Source organism: Pseudorasbora parva, chromosome 1, assembly GCF_024679245.1.
Source record: "Pseudorasbora parva isolate DD20220531a chromosome 1, ASM2467924v1, whole genome shotgun sequence".
In the NCBI taxonomy this organism is placed as follows: domain Eukaryota; kingdom Metazoa; phylum Chordata; class Actinopteri; order Cypriniformes; family Gobionidae; genus Pseudorasbora; species Pseudorasbora parva.
In genome coordinates, this window is record NC_090172.1 from 70853752 (window position 1) to 70881067 (window position 27316).

Below are 27316 nucleotides of genomic sequence, written 5' to 3' on the forward strand. Positions count from 1 at the left end.
AGATCCGCTCAAGAGCATCAGCATGGAAGTGTCTGGGAACCTAAACAATGCGTCACACAGCCAGCAATATTTATTATACAATGCCAGGTTTATTAAAAGGAAATAAGCTACAGCAGAGGTGAATACAGAAAAGAGAAAAAAGAATATACAGAAAATGTTTTCTTAGGATAACAGAATTTATGTTTTTATGTTTAGGCCTACTTATTTAATATTGCTCATGCAGTGTCACTTAGGCCATGTTTGGACGTCAAAGCTTTCTTAAAATTAATGACAGAAATAAACTAATGTAAATTTGAAAAAATAAAGATGAAAATAATAGACACATTGTGAAACGTATTGTGAAAAAATGGATATGAAGTTATTTCTCAGCTCGTGTTTTTCTAATTCTCTTTCAGCAGCTTTCTCTTTTTGTTTTTGTTTTTAATGAGCTGAACTCAAAGATCTAAGACTTTTTATATGCACACAAAAGGCCTATTTCTCTCAAATATTGTTCACAAACCTGTCCCTTACATATGCCTGCCCGTACCGTAACCTCACCTCCACCATGGGCCACTCGATCCGTAACATTGACATCAGCAAACCGCTCACACACACACGACACACACACACACACACACACACGACACCATACACGCTGTCTGTCATCTGCCCAGTACAGGGAAAACCAGGATTCATCCCTGAAGAGAACACCTCCGGTCCGACAAAGTGCTCAACGCCATCGGATGTGAGCATTTGCCCACTCGAGTCAGTTATGTTATTGTCTACAATCATTTAAAACAGTCGCCTACTTTTGGGACCACATTTTACATTATATTTTACAAAAAAAGTTGGACTTTAAAATAGCTAGAAAATCAAAGCTGTATATCTAACTAAGTTCATGAGGTGAGGTTATAAATAAGGTGATTTGATTATTTGATGTGATTTGATTCATATCAATATCAAACAACATTTTTCATTTTAATTTAACTTGGAAGAGTGAATGAGGTGTGTGTGTGTGTGTGTGTGTACATGTGTACAAGTATGTGTACAAGTGTGTGTGTTTGTTTGTTTGAGTGTGTGTGTGTAGGAATGTTGGGAAGCGTGATGGGAAGGCAGATGGTCTCCTCATAAGGCACGTCAAGTCCAGATGGCGAGTGTGTGTGTGTGTGTCGTGGTGATACAGTGGCTTATGCCGTGATCTCAGAACACACAGAAATGCTGAAGTGTAAAACAATCCCATGTCTCATGTAACCGCTCACACTCAGCCTCGTCTGCGCTGATATTTGGACTGGAGTTCATTAGTGGGTCAGCGCTGGACGTTTGGACCCTGGTCATCCATTCTGGACCACAGACAGTGGAGAAAGGGAAACCCAGAGTTATTCACACACACGATCGGATCAGAATCATCCAGGATGAGCGGCTCACGGTCTGCCCGATGCTCCTCTCTGCTTGCTGGGCTTCTCTGTCTGACAGGCCCCCTGCTGGTCCGGGGCCAAAACGATACGGAGCCCATCGTGCTGGAGGGGAAGTGCCTAGTGGTGTGCGACTCCACTCCGAGCAGCGAGCCGGCCGGGAATGCTCTGGGAATGTCGGTGCGCTCCGGAAGTGGCCGCATCGCCTTCTCGGCCATCCGGAACAACAACCACGAGCCGTCAGAGATGAGCAACCGCACCATGACCATATACTTTGACCAGGTATGGGTTTTGAGAATAATGCTTTTGTTTTATCAATCAATCAATCAACTTTATTTATATAGCGCTTTTACAATCACGATTGTGTCAAAGCAGCTTCACAGTGTCAAACAGGATAATATTGCGACAAAATTAGATTTGGCTGTACAGTCGTACTGGAGAAAACAGTGATGTTATCAGCTTATTTTAATTTATCATATAGCAACAATGTTGGCAGATCAGTATTTAAGTTTATAGAATTAAATAAGACCTAATTCATACATTTTATTTGTATAATAAGTTGAATAACTTTAATCATATTTTTAGTGTCCCCAACTGAGCAAGCCAAGCCAAAGGCGACAGTGGCAAGGAACCAAAACTCCATCAGGGCATGATGGAGAAAAATAAACCTTGGGAGAAACCAGACTCAGTCGGGGTGCCAGTTCTCCTCTGGCCTATTAACACACCGTGTAAGATTATTATTCTGGCAACCTTACAGGTCAGAAATCATATTAGATTGGAATATTCAAAATTTCAGGGTATAACGGAAGAGACAGATTTATTTGGAAATAAATGATGGGATGGTGCGTCGATTACACAAGAGTATGAATACATAAAAGATCGGAATTATTGCGCCGAAGACGGGTTTTGAGCATGTCGTGCCAGTGAGGCAAATTCGGAGGAGACACCAATTGACACGGCTCAGCAGACACTCCAGGATGAGCTGGTCATGTCCAGGCAGGTCCACCATCCGATCCGGACAGGGCCCAGATCCGGGATAAACCTTGCGATAAACAGAGAGACTAACATTAGCGTAGATGTCACTCTTTTTATGATGTAACGAGTACATCAGGTGTTATGGGAAGTGTTCCCGGTTCCGGCTGACCTAGTTAATGCAGCCTAACAATCAGTCAATAGAATTGAATAATGAGAGTTAAAAATGTTCTATGTGTATGCCATAGTAAAGAGATGTGTTTTTAGTCTAGATTTAAACTGACAGAGTGTGTCTGCTTCCCGAACAATGCTAGGAAGACTATTCCACAGTTAAGGAGCTAAATAGGAAAAGGATCGACCGCCTGCAGTTGATTTAGATATTCTAGGTATGATCAACTGGCCAGAGTTTAGAGACCGCAATAGACGTGATGGAGTATAATGCGTTAAGAGCTCGCTTAAGTACCGGGGAGCTAAACTATTTAGTGCTTTGAGTATTAAGCAAGATTTTAAAATGTATGCGATGTTTAATAGGGAGCCGGTGCAGTGTTGACAGAACTGGACTAATATGATCATACTTCCTGGTTCTAGTAAGAACTCGAGCTGCTGCGGTTTGGACCAGCTGGAGTTTGTTTATTAAGCGAGCAGGGCAACCACCCAGTAGAGCATTACAATAATCTAGCCTTGAGCTCATGAACGCATCGACTAACTGTTCAGCATTTTGCATTGAAAGCATGTGCCGTAATTTAGATATATTTTTAAGATGATAGAATGCGGTTTTACAGATGCTAGAAACGTGGCTTTCAAATGAAAGATTGGTATCAAAGAGCACACCCAGGTTCCTCACTGACGACGAGGGCTTGACAGAGCAGTCATCAAGTGTTAGACAGTATTCTCGGTTACTACTTGTGGAGCTTTTCTGTCCAATAATTAAAAATTCAGTTTTATCTGAATTAAGTTGCAGAAAATTACTATTCATCCAATTTTTTTATATCAGCTATGCATTCCGTTAATCTTGTGAATTGGTAGGTTTCGTCAGGGCGTGAGGAAATATAGAGCTGAGTATCGTCAGCATAACAATGAAAACTAACGCCATGTTTCCTAATGATATCTCCCAGTGGTAGCATATACAGGGTGAAGAGCAGCGGTCCTAACACTGAGCCTTGCGGTACCCCATACTGAACTTGTGATCGGTGTGACATCTCTTCATTTACTGCTACAAACTGATAACGGTCAGATAAGTACGATTTAAACCATGCCAAAGCAGTTCCACTAACGCCAACATAGTTTTCGATTCTATTCAGAAGAATATTGTGATCGATAGTATCAAATGCAGCGCTAAGATCGAGTAACACTAATAGAGAGATACAACCACGATCAGATGATAAGAGTAAATCATTTGTAACTCTAATTAGAGCAGTCTCAGTGCTATGATACGGTCTAAATCCTGACTGGAAATCCTCACATATATCATTTCTTTCTAAGAAGGAGCATAGTTGTGAAGACACTGCCTTTTCTAGTATTTTTGATAGAAACGGTAGATTCGAGATTGGCCTGTAATTGACTAATTCTTTAGGATCAAGTTGCGTTTTTTTAATAAGTGGTTTAATTATAGCCAACTTAAAAGTTTTCGGTACATATCCTAATGTCAAAGATGAATTAATGATATTAAGCAGAGGATCTATGACCTCTGGAAGTATCTCTTTTTATAGCCTAGTCGGTATAGGGTCAAGCATACATGTTGTTGATTTTGATGATTTTACAAGTTTAGCCAATTCTTCTCCTCCTATAGCAGTGAATGAGTGTAATTTTTCCTCAGTGACCCTACAATGCTCTGTCTGAAGTGATACTGTAGTAGACGGCTGCATGGTTATAATTTTATTCCTAATATTATCAATCTTACTAGTAAAGAAGTTCATAAAGTCATTACTGCTGTGTTGTTTACAAACATCTGAAGCTGAAGCTTTATTTTTTCATAATTTAGCCACTGTATCGAATAAATACTTAGGGTTGTGTTTGTTTTCTTCTAAAAGAGTTGAGAAATAAGCAGATCTAGCAGTTTTTATGGCCTTTCTGTATGCAATCATGCTCTCTTTCCACAAATTGCGAAAAACCTCCAGTTTTGTTTTCTTCCAGCTGCGCTCCATTTTTCTGGCTGCTGTTTTAAGGGCCCGAGTGTGCTCGTTGTACCACGGCGTTGGATTATTTGCTTTAATCTTCTTTAAGCGCCGGGGAGCAACTATGTCTAAAGTGCTAGTAAAGAGAGAGTCAATAGTTTCTGTTGCAGCATCAAGTTCCTCTTGGCTATCTGTAATGCTGAGGAGATGGAACTGATGAGGAAGATTATGTACAAAGCAATCTTTAGTCGCAGCGGTTATCGTCCTGCCATATTTGAAGCGAGGGGATGGCTTTGCAGCCTTAGGTAAATTAAGTATACATGATATTAGGTAATGATCTGAGATGTCATCGCTCTGCTGCAGAATTTTAACAGTATCAACATTTATTCAACATATTCAACACAAGTGTCCTTGTGTTCCTTCAAAGGTTCTGGTGAATGTCGGGAGCCATTTCGATCCGGCACGGAGCGTTTTCCTGGCTCCTAGAAAGGGAGTGTATAGCTTCAGCTTCAGTGTGGTCAAAGTCTACAACAGACAAACTATACAGGTGAGTCACAACCACCGTTCCACATCTGTATAACATGTTCCGACTGCATCTGTGTAACATCACCGTCACTAAAGTCCGGTGTTCCGACTGCATCTGTATAACATCACCGTCACTAAAGTCCGGTGTTCCGACTGCATCTGTATAACATCACCGTCACTAAAGTCCGGTGTTCCGACTGCATCTGTATAACATCACCGTCACTAAAGTCCGGTGTTCCGACCGCATCTGTACAACATCACAGTCACTAAAGTCCGGTGTTCCGACCGCATCTGTACAACATCACCGTCACTAAAGTCCGGTGTCCCGACCGCATCTGTATAACATCACAGTCACTAAAGTCTGGTGTCCCGACCGCATCTGTGTAACATCACCGTCACTACAGTCCGGTGTTCCGACCGCATCTGTATAACATCACCGTCACTAAAGTCCGGTGTTCCGGCTGCATCTGTATAACATCACCGTCACTAAAGTCCGGTGTCCCGACTGCATCTGTGTAACATCACCGTCACTAAAGTCCGGTGTTCCGACCGTATCTGTGTAACATCACCGTCACTAAAGTCCGGTGTTCCGACCGCATCTGTGTAACATCACCGTCACTAAAGTCCGGTGTTCCGACCGCATCTGTGTAACATCACCGTCAGTAAAGTCCGGTGTTCCGACCGCATCTGTGTAACATCACCGTCGCTAAAGTCTGGTGTTCCGACCGCATCTGTGTAACATCACCGTCGCTAAAGTCTGGTGTTCCGACTGCATCTGTGTAACATCACCGTCACTAAAGTCCGGTGTTCCGACCGCATCTGTATAACATCACCGTCACTAAAGTCCGGTGTTCCGGCTGCATCTGTATAACATCACCGTCACTAAAGTCCGGTGTCCCGACTGCATCTGTGTAACATCACCGTCACTAAAGTCCGGTGTTCCGACCGTATCTGTGTAACATCACCGTCACTAAAGTCCGGTGTTCCGACCGCATCTGTGTAACATCACCGTCACTAAAGTCCGGTGTTCCGACCGCATCTGTGTAACATCACCGTCAGTAAAGTCCGGTGTTCCGACCGCATCTGTGTAACATCACCGTCACTAAAGTCCGGTGTTCCGACCGCATCTGTGTAACATCACCGTCAGTAAAGTCCGGTGTTCCGACCGCATCTGTATAACATCACCGTCACTAAAGTCCGGTGTTCCGACTGCATCTGTGTAACATCACCGTCACTAAAGTCCGGTGTTCCGACTGCATCTGTGTAACATCACCGTCACTAAAGTCCGGTGTTCCGACTGCATCTGTGTAACATCACCGTCACTAAAGTCCGGTGTTCCGACCGCATCTGTGTAACATCACCGTCACTAAAGTCCGGTGTTCCGACCACATCTGTGTAACATCACCGTCACTAAAGTCCGGTGTTCCGACCGCATCTGTGTAACATCACCGTCACTAAAGTCTGGTGTTCCGACTGCATCTGTGTAACATCACCGTCACTAAAGTCTGGTGTTCCGACTGCATCTGTGTAACATCACCGTCACTAAAGTCCGGTGTTCCGACTGCATCTGTGTAACATCACCGTCACTAAAGTCTGGTGTTCCGACTGCATCTGTGTAACATCACCGTCACTAAAGTCTGGTGTTCCGACTGCATCTGTGTAACATCACCGTCACTAAAGTCCGGTGTTCCGACTGCATCTGTGTAACATCACCGTCACTAAAGTCTGGTGTTCCGACTGCATCTGTGTAACATCACCGTCACTAAAGTCTGGTGTTCCGACCACATCTGTGTAACATCACCGTCACTAAAGTCTGGTGTTCCGACCACATCTGTGTAACATCACCGTCACTAAAGTCTGGTGTTCCGACCGCATCTGTGTAACATCACCGTCACTAAAGTCTGGTGTTCCGACTGCATCTGTGTAACATCACCGTCACTAAAGTCTGGTGTTCCGACTGCATCTGTGTAACATCACCGTCACTAAAGTCTGGTGTTCCGACCGCATCTGTGTAACATCACCGTCACTAAAGTCTGGTGTTCCGACCGCATCTGTGTAACATCACCGTCACTAAAGTCTGGTGTTCCGACCGCATCTGTGTAACATCACCGTCACTAAAGTCTGGTGTTCCGACCGCATCTGTGTAACATCACCGTCACTAAAGTCTGGTGTTCCGACCGCATCTGTGTAACATCACCGTCTCTAAAGTCTGGTGTTCCGACCGCATCTGTGTAACATCACCGTCACTAAAGTCTGGTGTTCCGACCGCATCTGTGTAACATCACCGTCACTAAAGTCTGGTGTTCCGACCGCATCTGTGTAACATCACCGTCTCTAAAGTCTGGTGTTCCGACCGCATCTGTGTAACATCACCGTCTCTAAAGTCTGGTGTTCCGACCGCATCTGTATAACATCACCGTCACTAAAGTCTGGTGTTCCGACCGCATCTGTGTAACATCACCGTCACTAAAGTCTGGTGTTCCGACCGCATCTGTGTAACATCACCGTCACTAAAGTCTGGTGTTCCGACTGCATCTGTGTAACATCACCGTCACTAAAGTCTGGTGTTCCGACCGCATCTGTGTAACATCACCGTCACTAAAGTCTGGTGTTCCGACCGCATCTGTGTAACATCACCGTCACTAAAGTCCGGTGTTCCGACTGCATCTGTGTAACATCACCGTCACTAAAGTCTGGTGTTCCGACCGCATCTGTGTAACATCACCGTCACTAAAGTCCGGTGTTCCGACTGCATCTGTGTAACATCACCGTCACTAAAGTCTGGTGTTCCGACCGCATCTGTGTAACATCACCGTCACTAAAGTCTGGTGTTCCGACCGCATCTGTGTAACATCACCGTCACTAAAGTCTGGTGTTCCGACTGCATCTGTGTAACATCACCGTCACTAAAGTCCGGTGTTCCGACTGCATCTGTGTAACATCACCGTCACTAAAGTCTGGTGTTCCGACTGCATCTGTGTAACATCACCGTCACTAAAGTCCGGTGTTCCGACTGCATCTGTGTAACATCACCGTCACTAAAGTCTGGTGTTCCGACCGCATCTGTGTAACATCACCGTCACTAAAGTCTGGTGTTCCGACCGCATCTGTGTAACATCACCGTCACTAAAGTCCGGTGTTCCGACTGCATCTGTGTAACATCACCGTCACTAAAGTCTGGTGTTCCGACCGCATCTGTGTAACATCACCGTCACTAAAGTCTGGTGTTCCGACCGCATCTGTGTAACATCACCGTCACTAAAGTCCGGTGTTCCGACTGCATCTGTGTAACATCACCGTCACTAAAGTCCGGTGTTCCGACCGCATCTGTGTAACATCACCGTCACTAAAGTCTGGTGTTCCGACCGCATCTGTGTAACATCACCGTCACTAAAGTCTGGTTCTCTGACTGCAGGTGAGTCTCGTGATGAATGGCTGGCCGGTGATCTCTGCCTTCGCTGGCGATCAGGACGTGACCCGCGAGGCAGCAACCAACGCCGGTCTGGTGACCATGGAGAGAGGAGACAAGGCCTACCTCAAATTGGAGAGGGGGAACCTGATGGGCGGCTGGAAATACTCCACCTTCTCTGGGTTCCTGGTTTTCCCCCTGTAGAATCAGAAGCTTGTGTGGACAACAGAGACACTGATAGAAAGCAGAGGGTTGTTGTTGATTCATCTTCAGCCTGTTCTTCTCATGTAGGCCTTCTTACTTTCTTCCTCTGCACCTTTTCCTTATGCATGAACCTGCTTTTTAACACACGAGCCTGTATGTACAATCTTAGTTTTCATTACATGCGGTTCACACAATGGCACAAAAAAGCGATTAATACATGAAAATTAAACATATAGCTCCTTTAACCTTATATTGCACTTTTAGGGTCCACAATGGGACAAGCTTATTAGAAATGCTTATTTAGCAACAAATAATCAGTGAAAGGTGCAGCTATTAAATATGACAAGCTCTTCGGTTCTCATTCTGCCCGGGGTTAGGGACCTCATAACCTGCATTTACTTGTACATGCAGGTGCTGTCATATAATTAGAATATCATCAAAAAGTTGATTAATTTCACTAATTTCATTCAAAAAGGGATACTTGTATATTGTATTCATACATTACACAGACTGATACATTTCAAATGTTTAATTATTTTCATTTTGATGGTTATAACCCCAAAACAATTATAAATCCCAAATTAGAAAATTAGAATATTGTGAAAAGGTTCAATATTGAAGACACCTGGTGCCACACTCTAATCAGCTAATGAACTCAAAACACATGCAGAGGCCTTTAAATGGCCTCTCAGTCTAGTTCTGTCGGCTACACTATCATGGGGAAGACTGCTGACTCGACAGATCTCCAAAAGACGACCATTGACACCTTACACACGGAGGGCGAGACACTAAAGGTCACTGCAAAAGAGGCTGGCTGTTCTCAGAGCTCTGTGTCCGAGCACATTAATAGAGAGGCGAAGGGAAGGAAAAGATGTGGTAGAAAAAAGTGTACGAGCAATAGAGATAACCGCACCCTGGAGAGGAGTGCGAAACAAAACCCATTCAAACATGTGGAGGAGATACACAAAGAGTGGACTGCAGCTGGAGTCAGTGCTTTAAGAACCACTGCGCACAGACGTCTGCAGGACATGGCCTTCAGCTTCACATTCCTTCTGTCAAGCCACTCTTGACAGACAACAACAGACAATGTCAGAAGCATCTCTGCTGGGCTAAAGACAAAAAGGACTGCTGAGTGGTCCAGAGTTATGCTCTCTAATGAAAGTAAGTTTTGCATTTCCTTTGGGAATCAGGGTCCCAGAGTCTGGAGGAAGAGAAGAGAGGCACACAATCCACGCTGCTTGAGGTCCAGTGTAAAGTTTCCACAGTCAGTGATGGATTAGGGTGCCATGGCATCTGCTGGTGTTGGTCACTGTGTTCTCTGAGGTCGAAGGTCAACGCAGCCGTATACCAGGAAGTTTTAGAGCACGTCATGCTTCCTGCTGCTGACCAACTTTATGGAGATGCAGATTTCATTTTCCAGCAGGACTGGGCACCTGCACACAGTGCCACAGCAGCCAGTGCCTGGTTTAAGGACCATGGTATCCCTGTTCTTAACTGGCCAGCAAACTCGCCTGAGTTTAACCCCATAGATAATCTCTGGAGTATTGTGAAGAGGAAGATGTGATGTGCCAGACCCGACAATGCAGAAGAGCTGAAGGCCTATCAGAGCAAACTGGGCTCATAACACCTGAGCATCACAGACTGACCGACTCCATGCCACGCCGCATCGCTGCAGTAATTCAGGATAAAGGAAACACAACTAAGCATTGAGTGCTGGGCATGCTCTTACTGTTCATGCGCATACTTTACAGTTGGCCACAATTTCTAAAAATCCTTTCTTTGTACTGGTCTTAAGTAATATTCTATTTTTCTGAGATACTGAATTTGGGATTTTCCTTTGTTGTCAGTTATGATCATCAAAATTAAAAGAAATAAACATTTGAAATATATCAGTCTGTGTGTAATGAATAAATATAATATACAAGTTTCACTTTTTGAATGGAATTAGTGATATAAATAAACTTTTGATGATATTCTAATTATATGACCAGCACCTGTATAGTTTAAAACCCTGATTCTCAATTCACTTTGAAGACTCAAATACTAAATGTCTAAAGAAAAAACAAAATGACAAGAAAAAAAACCTTGGGTTGGTAGAGGAGGATCAGGAAAGTGTGTGTGTGTGTGTGTGTGTGTGTGTGTGCGTGTGTGTGCGTAATGCACACAAAAGGAGGGACCCAGATACTGTTGTAATTATAAAACTAAATAATTATATTTTCATCAGACTGTCACAAAAGATGGCAATGACGTGATGGTTAGATGCAGTTGGGTCGTCCGGGGAAGGGCAGAAATCACCAGTTTACGGAGAGATTCAGACGTGTGTGTGTGTTTAAAACACATCTTTACAGCTGTACAATAAAATGTTGATGTCTTTAACCATGAAAGACTTTCCTTTATTTTTTTAAAAAAGAACATGCATTTATAATATCATTAATATTTGTCATTATAAAATTAATCATCAACCATCATGAAATTGTGCAAAACGCGTTTTCTCACTGGTAAGTTTATGATTTTGCTCTATTTGGGAAATAAAACATCCCAACACAGAACAAAAGTGTTAATTTTATTGGACTTAATGTATTTGCATTTGCTGATTACAGTAAATTTCTTTAAAGGCTATTTTTCTCTGCTTCAGTAACACTTTCATACACCTAAACTGAGGGTTTGTTCATCTGTCATACAACCTGATTTATAGAACATTTTGTTCCCTTTTCTGTCTGTTAGCAGTATTTTATGATTTATGATAACAGAGATTAAAAATCCCCTCACTAAAACATTTACCTCTAATATGTAAACGTAAATATAAGTGTTTTGAACCTGGCTTTATCTAGTGCTCAGATTTCAGTTCTGCAAATGAGTGCATATTTAATTAGAGGTTTAATTTGCATATTTAAACAGTATAATATACTATAACAATATAACAATATATATATATATATATATATATATATATATATAAAAAAAAATAAAAAAAACGTAACAAAAGGTTTGTCCTAATGTTCAGTTAGTCAGGTGAGTGGCATTAGTGGCGTTGGGTTAAAACTGCCTCATTCTGCCATGAAGGTCAGGGTGTAAACGAACACAAGAGCCTCTATTCATCAGCATTATGTGCCATCTGTCGTGTTCTGGCCACAGACGTCAGAGCCGAAGGGACAGCAGGTTCACACGCTCTTCCTTTCTCATGCAGAACAGCGGGAAATATCTTACATATTAGTTATGGATGTGCATGGAAAACGTAACTATTTTCAGATGTGGGCATTTTTTATGAAATCATACAAACTAAAATGTATGATTTTTGGGTGATAAAATAAGCATGATGGTGCGCTCGTCAGCTCTTGTGGACTTCACAGTGGTTTTAAAGGGGACTCGAGTCTGTTTCTATTATTACCACAGGCGTTTTGTCCAGAACAGCAGGAGAGCTGTGTCAGGAGTGGGAGACAGATGGGATGATCATGATGCCAGGATCCTGCTGAATAAAGCACTCAATCGCTCATCTCAACATAAAGCACAGGGAATATACAAAACATGCACTCATATCTTAGGAAAACAGTATACAAATTTAATCAAAGGTAAGAAAAGTACAGTAGTTACAACAGACGTGTCCCAAAGACTTCATGAATCTAAACTGAATCCTCATATATTCAGATATTCAGGATCATACACTCACCTAAAGAATTATTAGGAACAGTTCAGTTCCTGTTCAGTTTCTCATTTAATGCATCACATGGCAGTTCTTCAGTGCATTTAGGGGTGTGGTCCTGGTCAATACAATCTCCTGAACTACAAACTGAATGTCAGAATGGGAAAGAAAGGTGATTTAAGCCGTTTTGAGCGTGGCATGGTTGTTGGTGCCAGACGGGCTGGTCTGAGTATTTCACAATCTGCTCAGTTACTGGGATTTACACACACAACCATTTCTAGGGTTTATAAAGAATGGTGTGAAAAGGGAAGAGCATCCAGTCTGCAGCAGTCCTGTGGGAGAAAATGCCTTGTTGATGCTCGAGGTCAGAGGAGAATGGGCCGACTGATTCAAGCTGATAGAAGAGCAACTTTGACTGAAATAACCACTCGTTACAACCGAGGTATGCAGCAAAGCATTTGTGAAGCCACAACACACACAACCTTGAGGCGGATGGGCTACACCAGCAGAAGACCCCACCGGGTACCACTCATCTCCACTACAAACAGGAAAAAGAGGCGACAAAATTGAAGACTGGAAAAATGTTGCCTGATCTGATGAGTCTCGATTTCTGTTGAGACATTAAGATGATAGAGTCAGAATTTGGCGTAAACAGAATGAGAACATGGATCCATCACGACTTTTTACTGGTGTTGGTGGTGTAATGGTGTGGGGGATGTTTTCTTGGGATACTTAATGCCCCTTAGTGCCAATAGGGCATTGTTTAAATGCCATGGCCTACCTGAGCATTGTTTCTGACCATGTCCATCCCTTTATGACCACCATGTACCAATTCTCTGATGGCTACTTCCAGCAGGATAATGCACCAGGTCACAAAGCTCAAATCATTTCAAATTGGTGTCAAATTGGTGGAACGGGAGCTCCGTGCCCTGGATGTGCATCCCACAAATCTCCATCAACTGCAAGATGCTCTCCTATCAATATGGGCCAACATTTCTAAAGAATGCGTTCAGCACCTTGTTGATCAATGCCACGGAGAATTAAGTCATTTCTGAAGGCGAAAGGGGGTCAAACACAGTATTGCTATGGGGTTCCTAATAATCCTTCAGGTGAGTGTATTTCTATGTAAACCCATTTTTACCACATAATAAAAAAAACATTCTTTGAAAAACATCTTGATGTGAAATGTTTTGGGCAAACTGGTGTCTCCGCTCAGCCTTCAGAACTGGTTCTGCTGATGGAGAATGGCCTCAAGTGTCCTCAATTCAGAACTGGTTCTGCTGATGGAGAATGGCCTCGAGTGTCCTAAAGTCAGAACTGGTTCTGCTGATGGAGAATGGCCTCGAGTGTCCTAAAGTCAGAACTGGTTCTGCTGATGGAGAATGGCCTCGAGTGTCCTAAATTCAGAACTGGTTCTGCTGATGGAGAATGGCCTCGAGTGTCCTAAAGTCAGAACTGGTTCTGCTGATGGAGAATGGCCTCGAGTGTCCTAAAGTCAGAACTGGTTCTGCTGATGGAGAATGGCCTCGAGTGTCCTAAAGTCAGAACTGGTTCTGCTGATGGAGAATGGCCTCGAGTGTCCTAAATTCAGAACTGGTTCTGCTGATGGAGAATGGCCTCGAGTGTCCTAAATTCCGAACTGGTTCTGCTGATGGAGAATGGCCTCGAGTGTCCTAAAGTCAGAACTGGTTCTGCTGATGGAGAATGGCCTCGAGTGTCCTAAAGTCAGAACTGGTTCTGCTGATGGAGAATGGCCTCGAGTGTCCTAAATTCAGAACTGGTTCTGCTGATGGAGAATGGCCTCGAGTGTCCTAAAGTCAGAACTGGTTCTGCTGATGGAGAATGGCCTCGAGTGTCCTAAAGTCAGAACTGGTTCTGCTGATGGAGAATGGCCTCGAGTGTCCTAAAGTCAGAACTGGTTCTGCTGATGGAGAATGGCCTCGAGTGTCCTAAAGTCAGAACTGGTTCTGCTGATGGAGAATGGCCTCGAGTGTCCTAAGGTCAGAACTGGTTCTGCTGATGGAGAATGGCCTCGAGTGTCCTAAAGTCAGAACTGGTTCTGCTGATGGAGAATGGCCTCGAGTGTCCTAAAGTCAGAACTGGTTCTGCTGATGGAGAATGGCCTCGAGTGTCCTAAAGTCAGAACTGGTTCTGCTGATGGAGAATGGCCTCGAGTGTCCTAAAGTCAGAACTGGTTCTGCTGATGGAGAATGGCCTCGAGTGTCCTAAGGTCAGAACTGGTTCTGCTGATGGAGAATGGCCTCGAGTGTCCTAAAGTCAGAACTGGCTCTTCTGGCTGTTCTTCGGGTAGCTAGGAGAAGCTGTGCGGTGCCTCTGCCGGGGTCTTTCAGCCACAGTCATGTTGTTGTAGTTGCCGAACTGAAGCCCAACGACGTTGGACATGTTGATGCATACTCCACCTAGGAGAAGCAGAGCGGATGAGTGAGTTCAGTTCCTGCATGACACGCCCATTCATTTAGTTCCCCAATAAAGACTGACAGGAATGGCTGAGAAGATGTAAAGATTCAGATGTTCAAGTTCTCCTCTAAAACATATCTCCACTTTGGTCTAAAACATATCTCCACTTTATTTTTTATTAGTACCACAATAAATTGATCTACCATTTTGGTAGAGAAAACTATATACACTGATAAGGCAAAACATTATGACCACTGAAAGGTGAATAACACTGATGATCTCTTCACCTTGAAATCACCTGAGGATCAATAAAATGCAGCTCACATCTGTTGCTTTCATTCAAATACACTATGTTTACAGATTTTTGCACTTGTCATGTAGTTTTAAATTGTACTTTCTCCAGAAAAATTGCAAACTGTAACTTCCCGGGTGAACTTCCAGAACACTGACCTGGTGTCGACATCTGACGCTGCAAGAACAACAGATAAAGTTAGACAGTCAGTCATATGAAAGGTTTGTATTTGGCGTGCGAGTGGTTCGTTTCGGACCTGTGGTGTTCTGGGAGGCGTCACCGCTGCGGCCGGACGAGGAAACAATTCTAAAACAACAACAACAAATGCATTCAGCAGCAAACAATCATCACATTCATAAAATCACCAAAATCATTAAATCACCAATCACCCCAATCATCACAATCACCAATCATCAGATCACCACAGTCATCAAATCACCACAATCACCACAAACATCACAATCACCACAATTATTAAATCACCAATCATCAAATCACCACAATCATCAAATCACCACAATTATCACAATCGCCACAATCATTAAATCACCAATCATCAGATCACCACAATCATTAAATCACCATTCATCAAATCACCACAATCATCAGATCCCTACAATCATCAAATAATCACAATCATCAAATCAACACAATCATCAAATCATCACAATCACCACAAACATCACAATCATCAAATTACCACAATCACAATCATTAAATCACCAATCATCAGATCACCACAATCATTAAATCACCATTCATCAAATCACCACAATCATCAGATCCCTACAATCATCAAATAATCACAATCATCAAATCAACACAATCATCAAATCATCACAATCACCACAAACATCACAATCATCAAATCACCACAATCACAATCATTAAATCACCAATCATCAAATAATCACAATCATCAAATCACCACAATCATCACAAACATCACAATAATCAAATCCCCACAATCATCAAATAATCACAATCATCAAATCACCACAATCAATCATTAAATCACCAATCATAAAATCACCACAATCATAAAATAATCACAATCATAAAATCACCACAATCATAAAATCATCACAATCATCTCAATCACCACAATCATCACAATCACAATCATCAAATCACCACTATCACTAAATCTCCACAATCATCAAATCATCACAATCAGCACAATCAAATCACCACAACCATCACAATCATCAAATCACCACAATAACTAAATCACCACAATCAACACAATCACCACAATCACTAAATCACCACAATCATCACCACAAAAAACACAATCACCACAATCATCACAATCACTAAATCACCACAATCAACACAATCATCACAATCACTAAATCACCACAAAAAACACAATCACCATAATCATCACAATCACTAAATCACCACAATCAACACAATCACTAAATCACCACAATCATCAAATCACCACAATCATCACTAAATCAACACAATCACTAAATCACCACAATCATCAAATCACTAAATCACCACAATCATCAAATCCCCACAATCATCACAATCATCAAATCACTAAATCACCACAATCATCAAATCACCACAATCATCACTAAATCACCACAATCACTAAATCACTACAATCAACACAATCACCACAATCACTAAATCACCACAATCATCAAATCACCACAATCACTAAATCACCACAATCATCAAATCACCACAGTCACCACAATCACTAAATCACCACAATCATTAAATCACCACAATCACTAAATCACCACAATAACTAAATCACCACAATCAACACAATCACTAAATCACCACAATCATCAAATCACCACAATCATCAAATTATCACTAAATCACCACAATCATCAAAATCACCACAATCATCACTAAATCACCACAATCATCAAAATCACCACAATCACTAAATCCTCACAATAATCAAATCATCTCAATCATCAAAATCACCCCAAACATCACAATCACCACAATCATCAAATTACCACAATCATCATCACAATCAAAACATCACAAATCATCACAATCAAAACATCACAAATCATCATCACAATCAAAACATCACAAATCATCATCACAATCAAAACATCACAAATCATCATCACAATCAAAACATCACAAATCATCACAATCAAAACATCACAAATCATCACAATCAAAACATCACAAATCATCAAATCACAACAATCATCAAATCACCACAAATAAGCAACTAATCACAAATCATCACAATGCATTATGGCGTTAATTACCTTTCTCTCCGGCTTTTGAGAAACTGGCTGCTGTTTCCTACAGACAAACACACACCCTGGAGTTTAGTTTATTTAGACAGCACATTTGCATTTAGTGTATTTAGCACTGAAAACTGTTTTAACGATTTGAACTAGTGATGCGGCAAAATAAAAAGTCTGGGCTGAAATTGAAAAAGCTCATGTGCTCTTATTCACCAGACCAAGAATGGCATTGACAGAGAATTCAACACAAATTATTAATAATAAAATATAAAAATACATGTGAATATCATAGTATAATAAAAAACAAAAAAAAAGATTTATTAAAATTGTAATAAAATGATTTTGTAAATAAAGTGTAATAATAAAATGTTATTAAATTAATGATTTTTATGAACAGAGAACAATTGCTTTAAAATAAACAATAGTAATAAATAATTAAATGTAATATTAGATTAGAAATATAAAAATATATATTAGATCAGTCAAATTATTTAAAGTTATTAAGAATGTTTACTTTGTTAAAATTATTACATTTTAATATAATTAATATATTACATAATTAATATATCACATAATTAATATATTATAATATAATATATTATAATATAATATAATATAATATAATATAATATAATATAATAAATACCTGTTTAGGAAGTGATCCACTGACGCAGGACGCAACCTGAGGACGTACTTCTAAAAGAAAGAAAGAAGTTCAGATGCAGTGACTGTGGATGGGGTTAGGGTTTAGCTGACTCTCACTGTGGATGGGGTTAGGGTTTAGCTGACTCTCACTGTGGATGGGGTTAGGGTTTAGCTGACTCTCACTGTGGATGGGGTTAGGGTTTAGCTGACTCTCACTGTGGATGGGGTTATGGTTTATCTGACCCTCACTTTGGATGGGGTTAGGGTTTAGCTGACTCTCACTGTGGATGGGGTTATGGTTTAGCTGACTCTCACTGTGGATGGGGTTATGGTTTATCTGACCCTCACTTTGGATGGGGTTAGGGTTTAGCTGACCCTCACTGTGGATGGGGTTAGGGTTTATCTGACCCTCACTTTGGATGGGGTTAGGGTTTAGCTGACCCTCACTGTGGATGGGGTTAGGGTTTATCTGACCCTCACTTTGGATGGGGTTATGGTTTATCTGACCCTCACTGTGGAAGGGGTTATGGTTTATCTGACCCTCACTGTGGATGGGGTTATGGTTTATCTGACCCTCACTGTGGATGGGGTTATGGTTTATCTGACCATCACTTTGGATGGGGTTAGGGTTTAGCTGACTCTCACTGTGGATGGGGTTATGGTTTAGCTGACTCTCACTGTGGATGGGGTTATGGTTTATCTGACCCTCACTTTGGATGGGGTTAGGGTTTAGCTGACCCTCACTGTGGATGGGGTTAGGGTTTATCTGACCCTCACTGTGGATGGGGTTATGGTTTATCTGACCCTCACTTTGGATGGGGTTAGGGTTTAGCTGACCCTCACTGTGGATGGGGTTATGGTTTAGCTGACCCTCACTGTGGATGGGGTTAGGGTTTAGCTGACCCTCACTGTGGATGGGGTTATGGTTTATCTGACCCTCACTGTGGATGGGGTTATGGTTTATCTGACCCTCACTTTGGATGGGGTTAGGGTTTAGCTGACCCTCACTGTGGATGGGGTTATGGTTTAGCTGACCCTCACTGTGGATGGGGTTAGGGTTTAGCTGACCCTCACTGTGGATGGGGTTATGGTTTATCTGACCCTCACTGTGGATGGGGTTATGGTTTATCTGACCCTCACTGTGGATGGGGTTATGGTTTAGCTGACTCTCACTGTGGATGGGGTTACGGTTTATCTGACCCTCACTGTGGATGGGGTTAGGGTTTATCTGACCCTCACTGTGGATGGGGTTATGGTTTATCTGACCCTCACTTTGGATGGGGTTAGGGTTTAGCTGACCCTCACTGTGGAAGGGGTTATGGTTTAGCTGACCCTCACTGAGGATGGGGTTAGGGTTTAGCTGACCCTCACTGTGGATGGGGTTATGGTTTATCTGACCCTCACTGTGGATGGGGTTATGGTTTATCTGACCCTCACTTTGGATGGGGTTAGGGTTTAGCTGACCCTCACTGTGGATGGGGTTATGGTTTAGCTGACCCTCACTGTGGATGGGGTTAGGGTTTAGCTGACCCTCACTGTGGATGGGGTTATGGTTTATCTGACCCTCACTGTGGATGGGGTTATGGTTTATCTGACCCTCACTGTGGATGGGGTTATGGTTTAGCTGACTCTCACTGTGGATGGGGTTATGGTTTATCTGACCCTCGCTGTGGATGGGGTTACGGTTTATCTGACCCTCACTGTGGATGGGGTTAGGGTTTATCTGACCCTCACTGTGGATGGGGTTATGGTTTATCTGACCCTCACTTTGGATGGGGTTAGGGTTTAGCTGACCCTCACTGTGGATGGGGTTATGGTTTAGCTGACCCTCACTGTGGATGGGGTTAGGGTTTAGCTGACCCTCACTGTGGATGGGGTTATGGTTTATCTGACCCTCACTGTGGATGGGGTTATGGTTTATCTGACCCTCACTTTGGATGGGGTTAGGGTTTAGCTGACCCTCACTGTGGATGGGGTTATGGTTTAGCTGACCCTCACTGTGGATGGGGTTAGGGTTTAGCTGACCCTCACTGTGGAAGGGGTTATGGTTTATCTGACCCTCACTGTGGATGGGGTTATGGTTTATCTGACCCTCACTGTGGATGGGGTTATGGTTTAGCTGACTCTCACTGTGGATGGGGTTATGGTTTATCTGACCCTCGCTGTGGATGGGGTTACAGTTTATCTGACCCTCACTGTGGATGGGGTTAGGGTTTATCTGACCCTCACTGTGGATGGGGTTATGGTTTATCTGACCCTCACTTTGGATGGGGTTAGGGTTTAGCTGACCCTCACTGTGGATGGGGTTATGGTTTAGCTGACCCTCACTGTGGATGGGGTTAGGGTTTAGCTGACCCTCACTGTGGATGGGGTTATGGTTTATCTGACCCTCACTGTGGATGGGGTTATGGTTTATCTGACCCTCACTGTGGATGGGGTTATGGTTTAGCTGACTCTCACTGTGGATGGGGTTATGGTTTAGCTGACTCTCACTGTGGATTGCGTTATGGTTTAGCTGACCCTCACTGTGGATGGGGTTATGGTTTATCTGACCCTCACTTTGGATGGGGTTATGGTTTATCTGACCATCACTTTGGATGGGGTTATGGTTTATCTGACCCTCACTGTGGATGGGGTTATGGTTTATCTGACCCTCACTGTGGATGGGGGTTAGGGTTTAGCTGACTCTCACTTTGGATGGGGTTATGGTTTATCTGACCCTCACTGTGGATGGGGTCAGGGTTTAGCTGACCCTCACTTTGGATGGGGTTATGGTTTATCAGACCCTCACTGTGGATGGGGTTAGGGTTTAGCTGACCCTCACTGTGGATGGGGTTAGGGTTTAGCTGACTCTCACTTTGGATGGGGTTATGGTTTATCTGACCCTCACTTTGGATGGGGTTATGGTTTATCTGACCCTCACTTTGGATGGGGTTAGGGTTTAGCTGACCCTCACTGTGGATGGGATTATGGTTTATCTGACCCTCACTGTGGATGGGGTTAGGGTTTAGCTGACCCTCACTTTGGATGGGGTTAGGGTTTATCTGACCCTCACTTTGGATGGGGTTAGGGTTTAGCTGACCCTCACTGTGGATGGGGTTATGGTTTATCTGACCCTCACTGTGGATGGGATTATGGTTTATCTGACCCTCACTGTGGATGGGGTTAGGGTTTAGCTGACCCTCACTGTGGATGGGGTTAGGGTTTATCTGACCCTCACTTTGGATGGGGTTAGGGTTTAGCTGACCCTCACTGTGGATGGGGTTATGGTTTATCTGACCCTCACTTTGGATGGGGTAATGGTTTATCTGACCCTCACTGTGGAAGGGGTCAGGGTTTAGCTGACCCTCACTGTGGATGGGGTTATGGTTTATCTGACCCTCACTGTGGATGGGGTTATGGTTTATCTGAGCCTCACTGTGGATGGGGTTATGGTTTATCTGAACCTCACTGTGGATGGGGTTATGGTTTATCTGACCCTCACTGTGGATGGGGTTATGGTTTATCTCACCCTCACTGTGGATGGGGTTACGGTTTATCTGACCCTCACTGTGGATGGGGTCAGGGTTTAGCTGACCCTCGCTGTGGATGGGGTTACGGTTTATCTGACCCTCACTGTGGATGCGGTCAGGGTTTAGCTGACCCTCGCTGTGGATGGGGTTACGGTTTATCTGACCCTCACTGTGGATGGGGTCAGGGTTTAGCTGACCCTCGCTGTGGATGGGGTTACGGTTTATCTGACCCTCACTGTGGATGGGGTTATGGTTTAGCTGACCCTCACTGTGGATGGGGTCAGGGTTTAGCTGACCCTTGCTGTGGATGGGGTTATGGTTTAGCTGACTCTCACTTTGGATGGGGTTAGGGTTTAGCTGACCCTCACTGTGGATGGGGTTAGGGTTTAGCTGACCCTCACTGTGGATGGGGTTAGGGTTTATCTGACCCTCACTTTGGATGGGGTTAGGGTTTAGCTGACCCTCACTGTGGATGGGGTTATGGTTTATCTGACCCTCACTTTGGATGGGGTAATGGTTTATCTGACCCTCACTGTGGAAGGGGTCAGGGTTAAGCTGACCCTCACTGTGGATGGGGTTATGGTTTATCTGACCCTCACTGTGGATGGGGTTATGGTTTATCTGAGCCTCACTGTGGATGGGGTTATGGTTTATCTGAACCTCACTGTGGATGGGGTTATGGTTTATCTGACCCTCACTGTGGATGGGGTTATGGTTTATCTCACCCTCACTGTGGATGGGGTTACGGTTTATCTGACCCTCACTGTGGATGGGGTCAGGGTTTAGCTGACCCTCGCTGTGGATGGGGTTACGGTTTATCTGACCCTTACTGTGGATGGGGTCAGGGTTTAGCTGACCCTCGCTGTGGATGGGGTTACGGTTTATCTGACCCTTACTGAGGATTGGGTTATGGTTTAGCTGACCCTCACTGTGGATGGGGTCAGGGTTTAGCTGACCCTTGCTGTGGATGGGGTTACGGTTTATCTGACCCTCACTATGGATGGGGTCAGGGTTTAGCTGACCCTCGCTGTGGATGGGGTTACGGTTTATCTGACCCTCATTGTGGATGGGGTTATGGTTTAGCTGACCCTCACTGTGGATGGGGTTAGGGTTTATCTGACCCTCACTGTGGATGGGGTTATGGTTTATCTGACCCTCACTGTGGATGGGGTTATGGTTTAGCTGACCCTCGCTGTGGATGGGGTTATGGTTTATCTGACCCTCACTGTGGATGGGGTCAGGGTTTAGCTGACCCTCGCTGTGGATGGGGTTATGGTTTATCTGACCCTCACTGTGGATGGGGTTATGGTTTAGCTGACCCTCACTGTGGATGGGGTTAGGGTTTATCTGACCCTCGCTGTGGATGGGGTTAGGGTTTATCTGACCCTCACTGTGGATGGGGTTATGGTTTAGCTGACCCTCGCTGTGGATGGGGTTATGGTTTATCTGACCCTCACTGTGGATGGGGTCAGGGTTTAGCTGACCCTCGCTGTGGATGGGGTTATGGTTTATCTGACCCTCACTGTGGATGGGGTTATGGTTTAGCTGACCCTCACTGTGGATGGGGTTATGGTTTAGCTGACCCTCACTGTGGATGGGGTTAGGGTTTAGCTGACCCTCATTGTGGATGGGGTTATGGTTTAGCTGACCCTCACTGTGGATGGGGTTAGGGTTTAGCTGACCCTCACTGTGGGGGTTATGGTTTATCTGACCCTCACTGTGGATGGGGTTATGGTTTATCTGATCCTCACTGTGGATGGGGTTATGGTTTATCTGACCCTCGCTGTGGATGGGGTTACGGTTTATCTGACCCTCACTGTGGATGGGGTCAGGGTTTAGCTGACCCTCACTGTGGATGGGGTTACGGTTTATTTGACCCTCACTGTGGATGGGGTTATGGTTTAGCTGACCCTCACTGTGGATGGCGTTAGGGTTTAGCTGACCCTCACTGTGGATGGGGTTATGGTTTAGCTGACTCTCACTGTGGATGGGGTTAGGGTTTAGCTGACCCTCACTGTGGATGGGGTTAGGGTTTAGCTGACCCTCACTGTGGATGGGGTTAGGGTTTAGCTGACCCTCACTGTGGATGGGGTTATGGTTTATCTGACCCTCACTGTGGATGGGGTTATGGTTTATCTGACCCTCACTTTGGATGGGGTTAGGGTTTAGCTGACCCTCACTGTGGATGGGGTTATGGTTTAGCTGACCCTCACTGTGGATGGGGTTAGGGTTTAGCTGACCCTCACTGTGGATGGGGTTATGGTTTATCTGACCCTCACTGTGGATGGGGTTATGGTTTATCTGACCCTCACTGTGGATGGGGTTATGGTTTAGCTGACTCTCACTGTGGATGGGGTTATGGTTTATCTGACCCTCGCTGTGGATGGGGTTACAGTTTATCTGACCCTCACTGTGGATGGGGTTAGGGTTTATCTGACCCTCACTGTGGATGGGGTTATGGTTTATCTGACCCTCACTTTGGATGGGGTTAGGGTTTAGCTGACCCTCACTGTGGATGGGGTTATGGTTTAGCTGACCCTCACTGTGGATGGGGTTAGGGTTTAGCTGACCCTCACTGTGGATGGGGTTATGGTTTATCTGACCCTCACTGTGGATGGGGTTATGGTTTATCTGACCCTCACTGTGGATGGGGTTATGGTTTAGCTGACTCTCACTGTGGATGGGGTTATGGTTTAGCTGACTCTCACTGTGGATGGCGTTATGGTTTAGCTGACCCTCACTGTGGATGGGGTTATGGTTTATCTGACCCTCACTTTGGATGGGGTTATGGTTTATCTGACCATCACTTTGGATGGGGTTATGGTTTATCTGACCCTCACTGTGGATGGGGTTATGGTTTATCTGACCCTCACTGTGGATGGGGGTTAGGGTTTAGCTGACTCTCACTTTGGATGGGGTTATGGTTTATCTGACCCTCACTGTGGATGGGGTCAGGGTTTAGCTGACCCTCACTTTGGATGGGGTTATGGTTTATCAGACCCTCACTGTGGATAAGGTTAGGGTTTAGCTGACCCTCACTGTGGATGGGGTTAGGGTTTAGCTGACTCTCACTTTGGATGGGGTTATGGTTTATCTGACCCTCACTTTGGATGGGGTTATGGTTTATCTGACCCTCACTTTGGATGGGGTTAGGGTTTAGCTGACCCTCACTGTGGATGGGATTATGGTTTATCTGACCCTCACTGTGGATGGGGTTAGGGTTTAGCTGACCCTCACTTTGGATGGGGTTAGGGTTTATCTGACCCTCACTTTGGATGGGGTTAGGGTTTAGCTGACCCTCACTGTGGATGGGGTTATGGTTTATCTGACCCTCACTGTGGATGGGATTATGGTTTATCTGACCCTCACTGTGGATGGGGTTAGGGTTTAGCTGACCCTCACTGTGGATGGGGTTAGGGTTTATCTGACCCTCACTTTGGATGGGGTTAGGGTTTAGCTGACCCTCACTGTGGATGGGGTTATGGTTTATCTGACCCTCACTTTGGATGGGGTAATGGTTTATCTGACCCTCACTGTGGAAGGGGTCAGGGTTTAGCTGACCCTCACTGTGGATGGGGTTATGGTTTATCTGACCCTCACTGTGGATGGGGTTATGGTTTATCTGAGCCTCACTGTGGATGGGGTTATGGTTTATCTGAACCTCACTGTGGATGGGGTTATGGTTTATCTGACCCTCACTGTGGATGGGGTTATGGTTTATCTCACCCTCACTGTGGATGGGGTTACGGTTTATCTGACCCTCACTGTGGATGGGGTCAGGGTTTAGCTGACCCTCGCTGTGGATGGGGTTACGGTTTATCTGACCCTCACTGTGGATGGGGTCAGGGTTTAGCTGACCCTCGCTGTGGATGGGGTTACAGTTTATCTGACCCTCACTGTGGATGGGGTCAGGGTTTAGCTGACCCTCGCTGTGGATGGGGTTACGGTTTATCTGACCCTCACTGTGGATGGGGTTATGGTTTAGCTGACCCTCACTGTGGATGGGGTCAGGGTTTAGCTGACCCTTGCTGTGGATGGGGTTATGGTTTAGCTGACTCTCACTTTGGATGGGGTTAGGGTTTAGCTGACCCTCACTGTGGATGGGGTTAGGGTTTAGCTGACCCTCACTGTGGATGGGGTTAGGGTTTATCTGACCCTCACTTTGGATGGGGTTAGGGTTTAGCTGACCCTCACTGTGGATGGGGTTATGGTTTATCTGACCCTCACTTTGGATGGGGTAATGGTTTATCTGACCCTCACTGTGGAAGGGGTCAGGGTTTAGCTGACCCTCACTGTGGATGGGGTTATGGTTTATCTGACCCTCACTGTGGATGGGGTTATGGTTTATCTGAGCCTCACTGTGGATGGGGTTATGGTTTATCTGAACCTCACTGTGGATGGGGTTATGGTTTATCTGACCCTCACTGTGGATGGGGTTATGGTTTATCTCACCCTCACTGTGGATGGGGTTACGGTTTATCTGACCCTCACTGTGGATGGGGTCAGGGTTTAGCTGACCCTCGCTGTGGATGGGGTTACGGTTTATCTGACCCTTACTGTGGATGGGGTCAGGGTTTAGCTGACCCTCGCTGTGGATGGGGTTACGGTTTATCTGACCCTCACTGAGGATTGGGTTATGGTTTAGCTGACCCTCACTGTGGATGGGGTCAGGGTTTAGCTGACCCTTGCTGTGGATGGGGTTACGGTTTATCTGACCCTCACTATGGATGGGGTCAGGGTTTAGCTGACCCTCGCTGTGGATGGGGTTACGGTTTATCTGACCCTCATTGTGGATGGGGTTATGGTTTAGCTGACCCTCACTGTGGATGGGGTTAGGGTTTATCTGACCCTCACTGTGGATGGGGTTATGGTTTATCTGACCCTCACTGTGGATGGGGTTATGGTTTAGCTGACCCTCGCTGTGGATGGGGTTATGGTTTATCTGACCCTCACTGTGGATGGGGTCAGGGTTTAGCTGACCCTCGCTGTGGATGGGGTTATGGTTTATCTGACCCTCACTGTGGATGGGGTTATGGTTTAGCTGACCCTCACTGTGGATGGGGTTAGGGTTTATCTGACCCTCGCTGTGGATGGGGTTATGGTTTATCTGACCCTCACTGTGGATGGGGTTATGGTTTAGCTGACCCTCGCTGTGGATGGGGTTATGGTTTATCTGACCCTCACTGTGGATGGGGTCAGGGTTTAGCTGACCCTCGCTGTGGATGGGGTTATGGTTTATCTGACCCTCACTGTGGATGGGGTTATGGTTTAGCTGACCCTCACTGTGGATGGGGTTATGGTTTAGCTGACCCTCACTGTGGATGGGGTTAGGGTTTAGCTGACCCTCATTGTGGATGGGGTTATGGTTTAGCTGACCCTCACTGTGGATGGGGTTAGGGTTTAGCTGACCCTCACTGTGGGGGTTATGGTTTATCTGACCCTCACTGTGGATGGGGTTATGGTTTATCTGATCCTCACTGTGGATGGGGTTATGGTTTATCTGACCCTCGCTGTGGATGGGGTTACGGTTTATCTGACCCTCACTGTGGATGGGGTCAGGGTTTAGCTGACCCTCACTGTGGATGGGGTTACGGTTTATTTGACCCTCACTGTGGATGGGGTTATGGTTTAGCTGACCCTCACTGTGGATGGCGTTAGGGTTTAGCTGACCCTCACTGTGGATGGGGTTATGGTTTAGCTGACTCTCACTGTGGATGGGGTTAGGGTTTAGCTGACCCTCACTGTGGATGGGGTTAGGGTTTAGCTGACCCTCACTGTGGATGGGGGTTAGGGTTTAGCTGACTCTCACTTTGGATGGGGTTATGGTTTATCTGACCCTCACTTTGGATGGGGTTATGGTTTATCTGACCCTCACTTTGGATGGGGTTATGGTTTATCTGACCCTCACTGTGGATGGGGTTATGGTTTATCTGACCCTCACTGTGGATGGGGTT

The 27316-nt window shown here is 44.7% G+C and overlaps 2 protein-coding genes across 2 annotated transcripts in view; one reads left to right on the forward strand and one right to left on the reverse strand.

Annotated features, from left to right (window-relative positions):
• The first annotated feature begins 1110 nt into the window (after nt 1-1110).
• si:dkeyp-74b6.2 (cerebellin-1) lies at nt 1111-10999 on the forward strand. Its single transcript, XM_067447678.1, has 3 exons — nt 1111-1673; nt 4905-5024; nt 8418-10999. The coding sequence occupies exons 1-3, from the start codon at nt 1392-1394 to the stop codon at nt 8613-8615; spliced, it is 600 nt and encodes a 199-aa protein (XP_067303779.1). The 5' UTR covers nt 1111-1391; the 3' UTR covers nt 8616-10999.
• A 1154-nt stretch (nt 11000-12153) lies between these two features.
• Nucleotides 12154-27316, reverse strand: part of ripk3 (receptor-interacting serine-threonine kinase 3) — a 34459-nt gene continuing 19296 nt past the window's right edge. Inside the window, exons 8-12 of the mRNA XM_067447681.1 lie at nt 17852-17901; nt 17224-17260; nt 15222-15271; nt 15124-15142; nt 12154-14675 (exon numbers count right to left, since the gene is read on the reverse strand). Coding sequence (XP_067303782.1) covers nt 14533-14675; nt 15124-15142; nt 15222-15271; nt 17224-17260; nt 17852-17901 — 299 coding nt within the window. The 3' untranslated portion in view covers nt 12154-14532. The remainder of the gene's footprint in view (nt 14676-15123; nt 15143-15221; nt 15272-17223; nt 17261-17851; nt 17902-27316) is intronic.

Coding starts and splice junctions, on each gene's coding strand:
- si:dkeyp-74b6.2 (XM_067447678.1), top strand. CDS start 1,392: ATGAGCGGCTCACGGTCTGCCCGATGCTCCTCTCTGCTTGCTGGGCTT. Junction 1,674..4,904: donor TGACCATATACTTTGACCAG/GTATGGGTTTTG, acceptor GTTCCTTCAAAG/GTTCTGGTGAATGTCGGGAG. Junction 5,025..8,417: donor ACAACAGACAAACTATACAG/GTGAGTCACAAC, acceptor CTCTGACTGCAG/GTGAGTCTCGTGATGAATGG.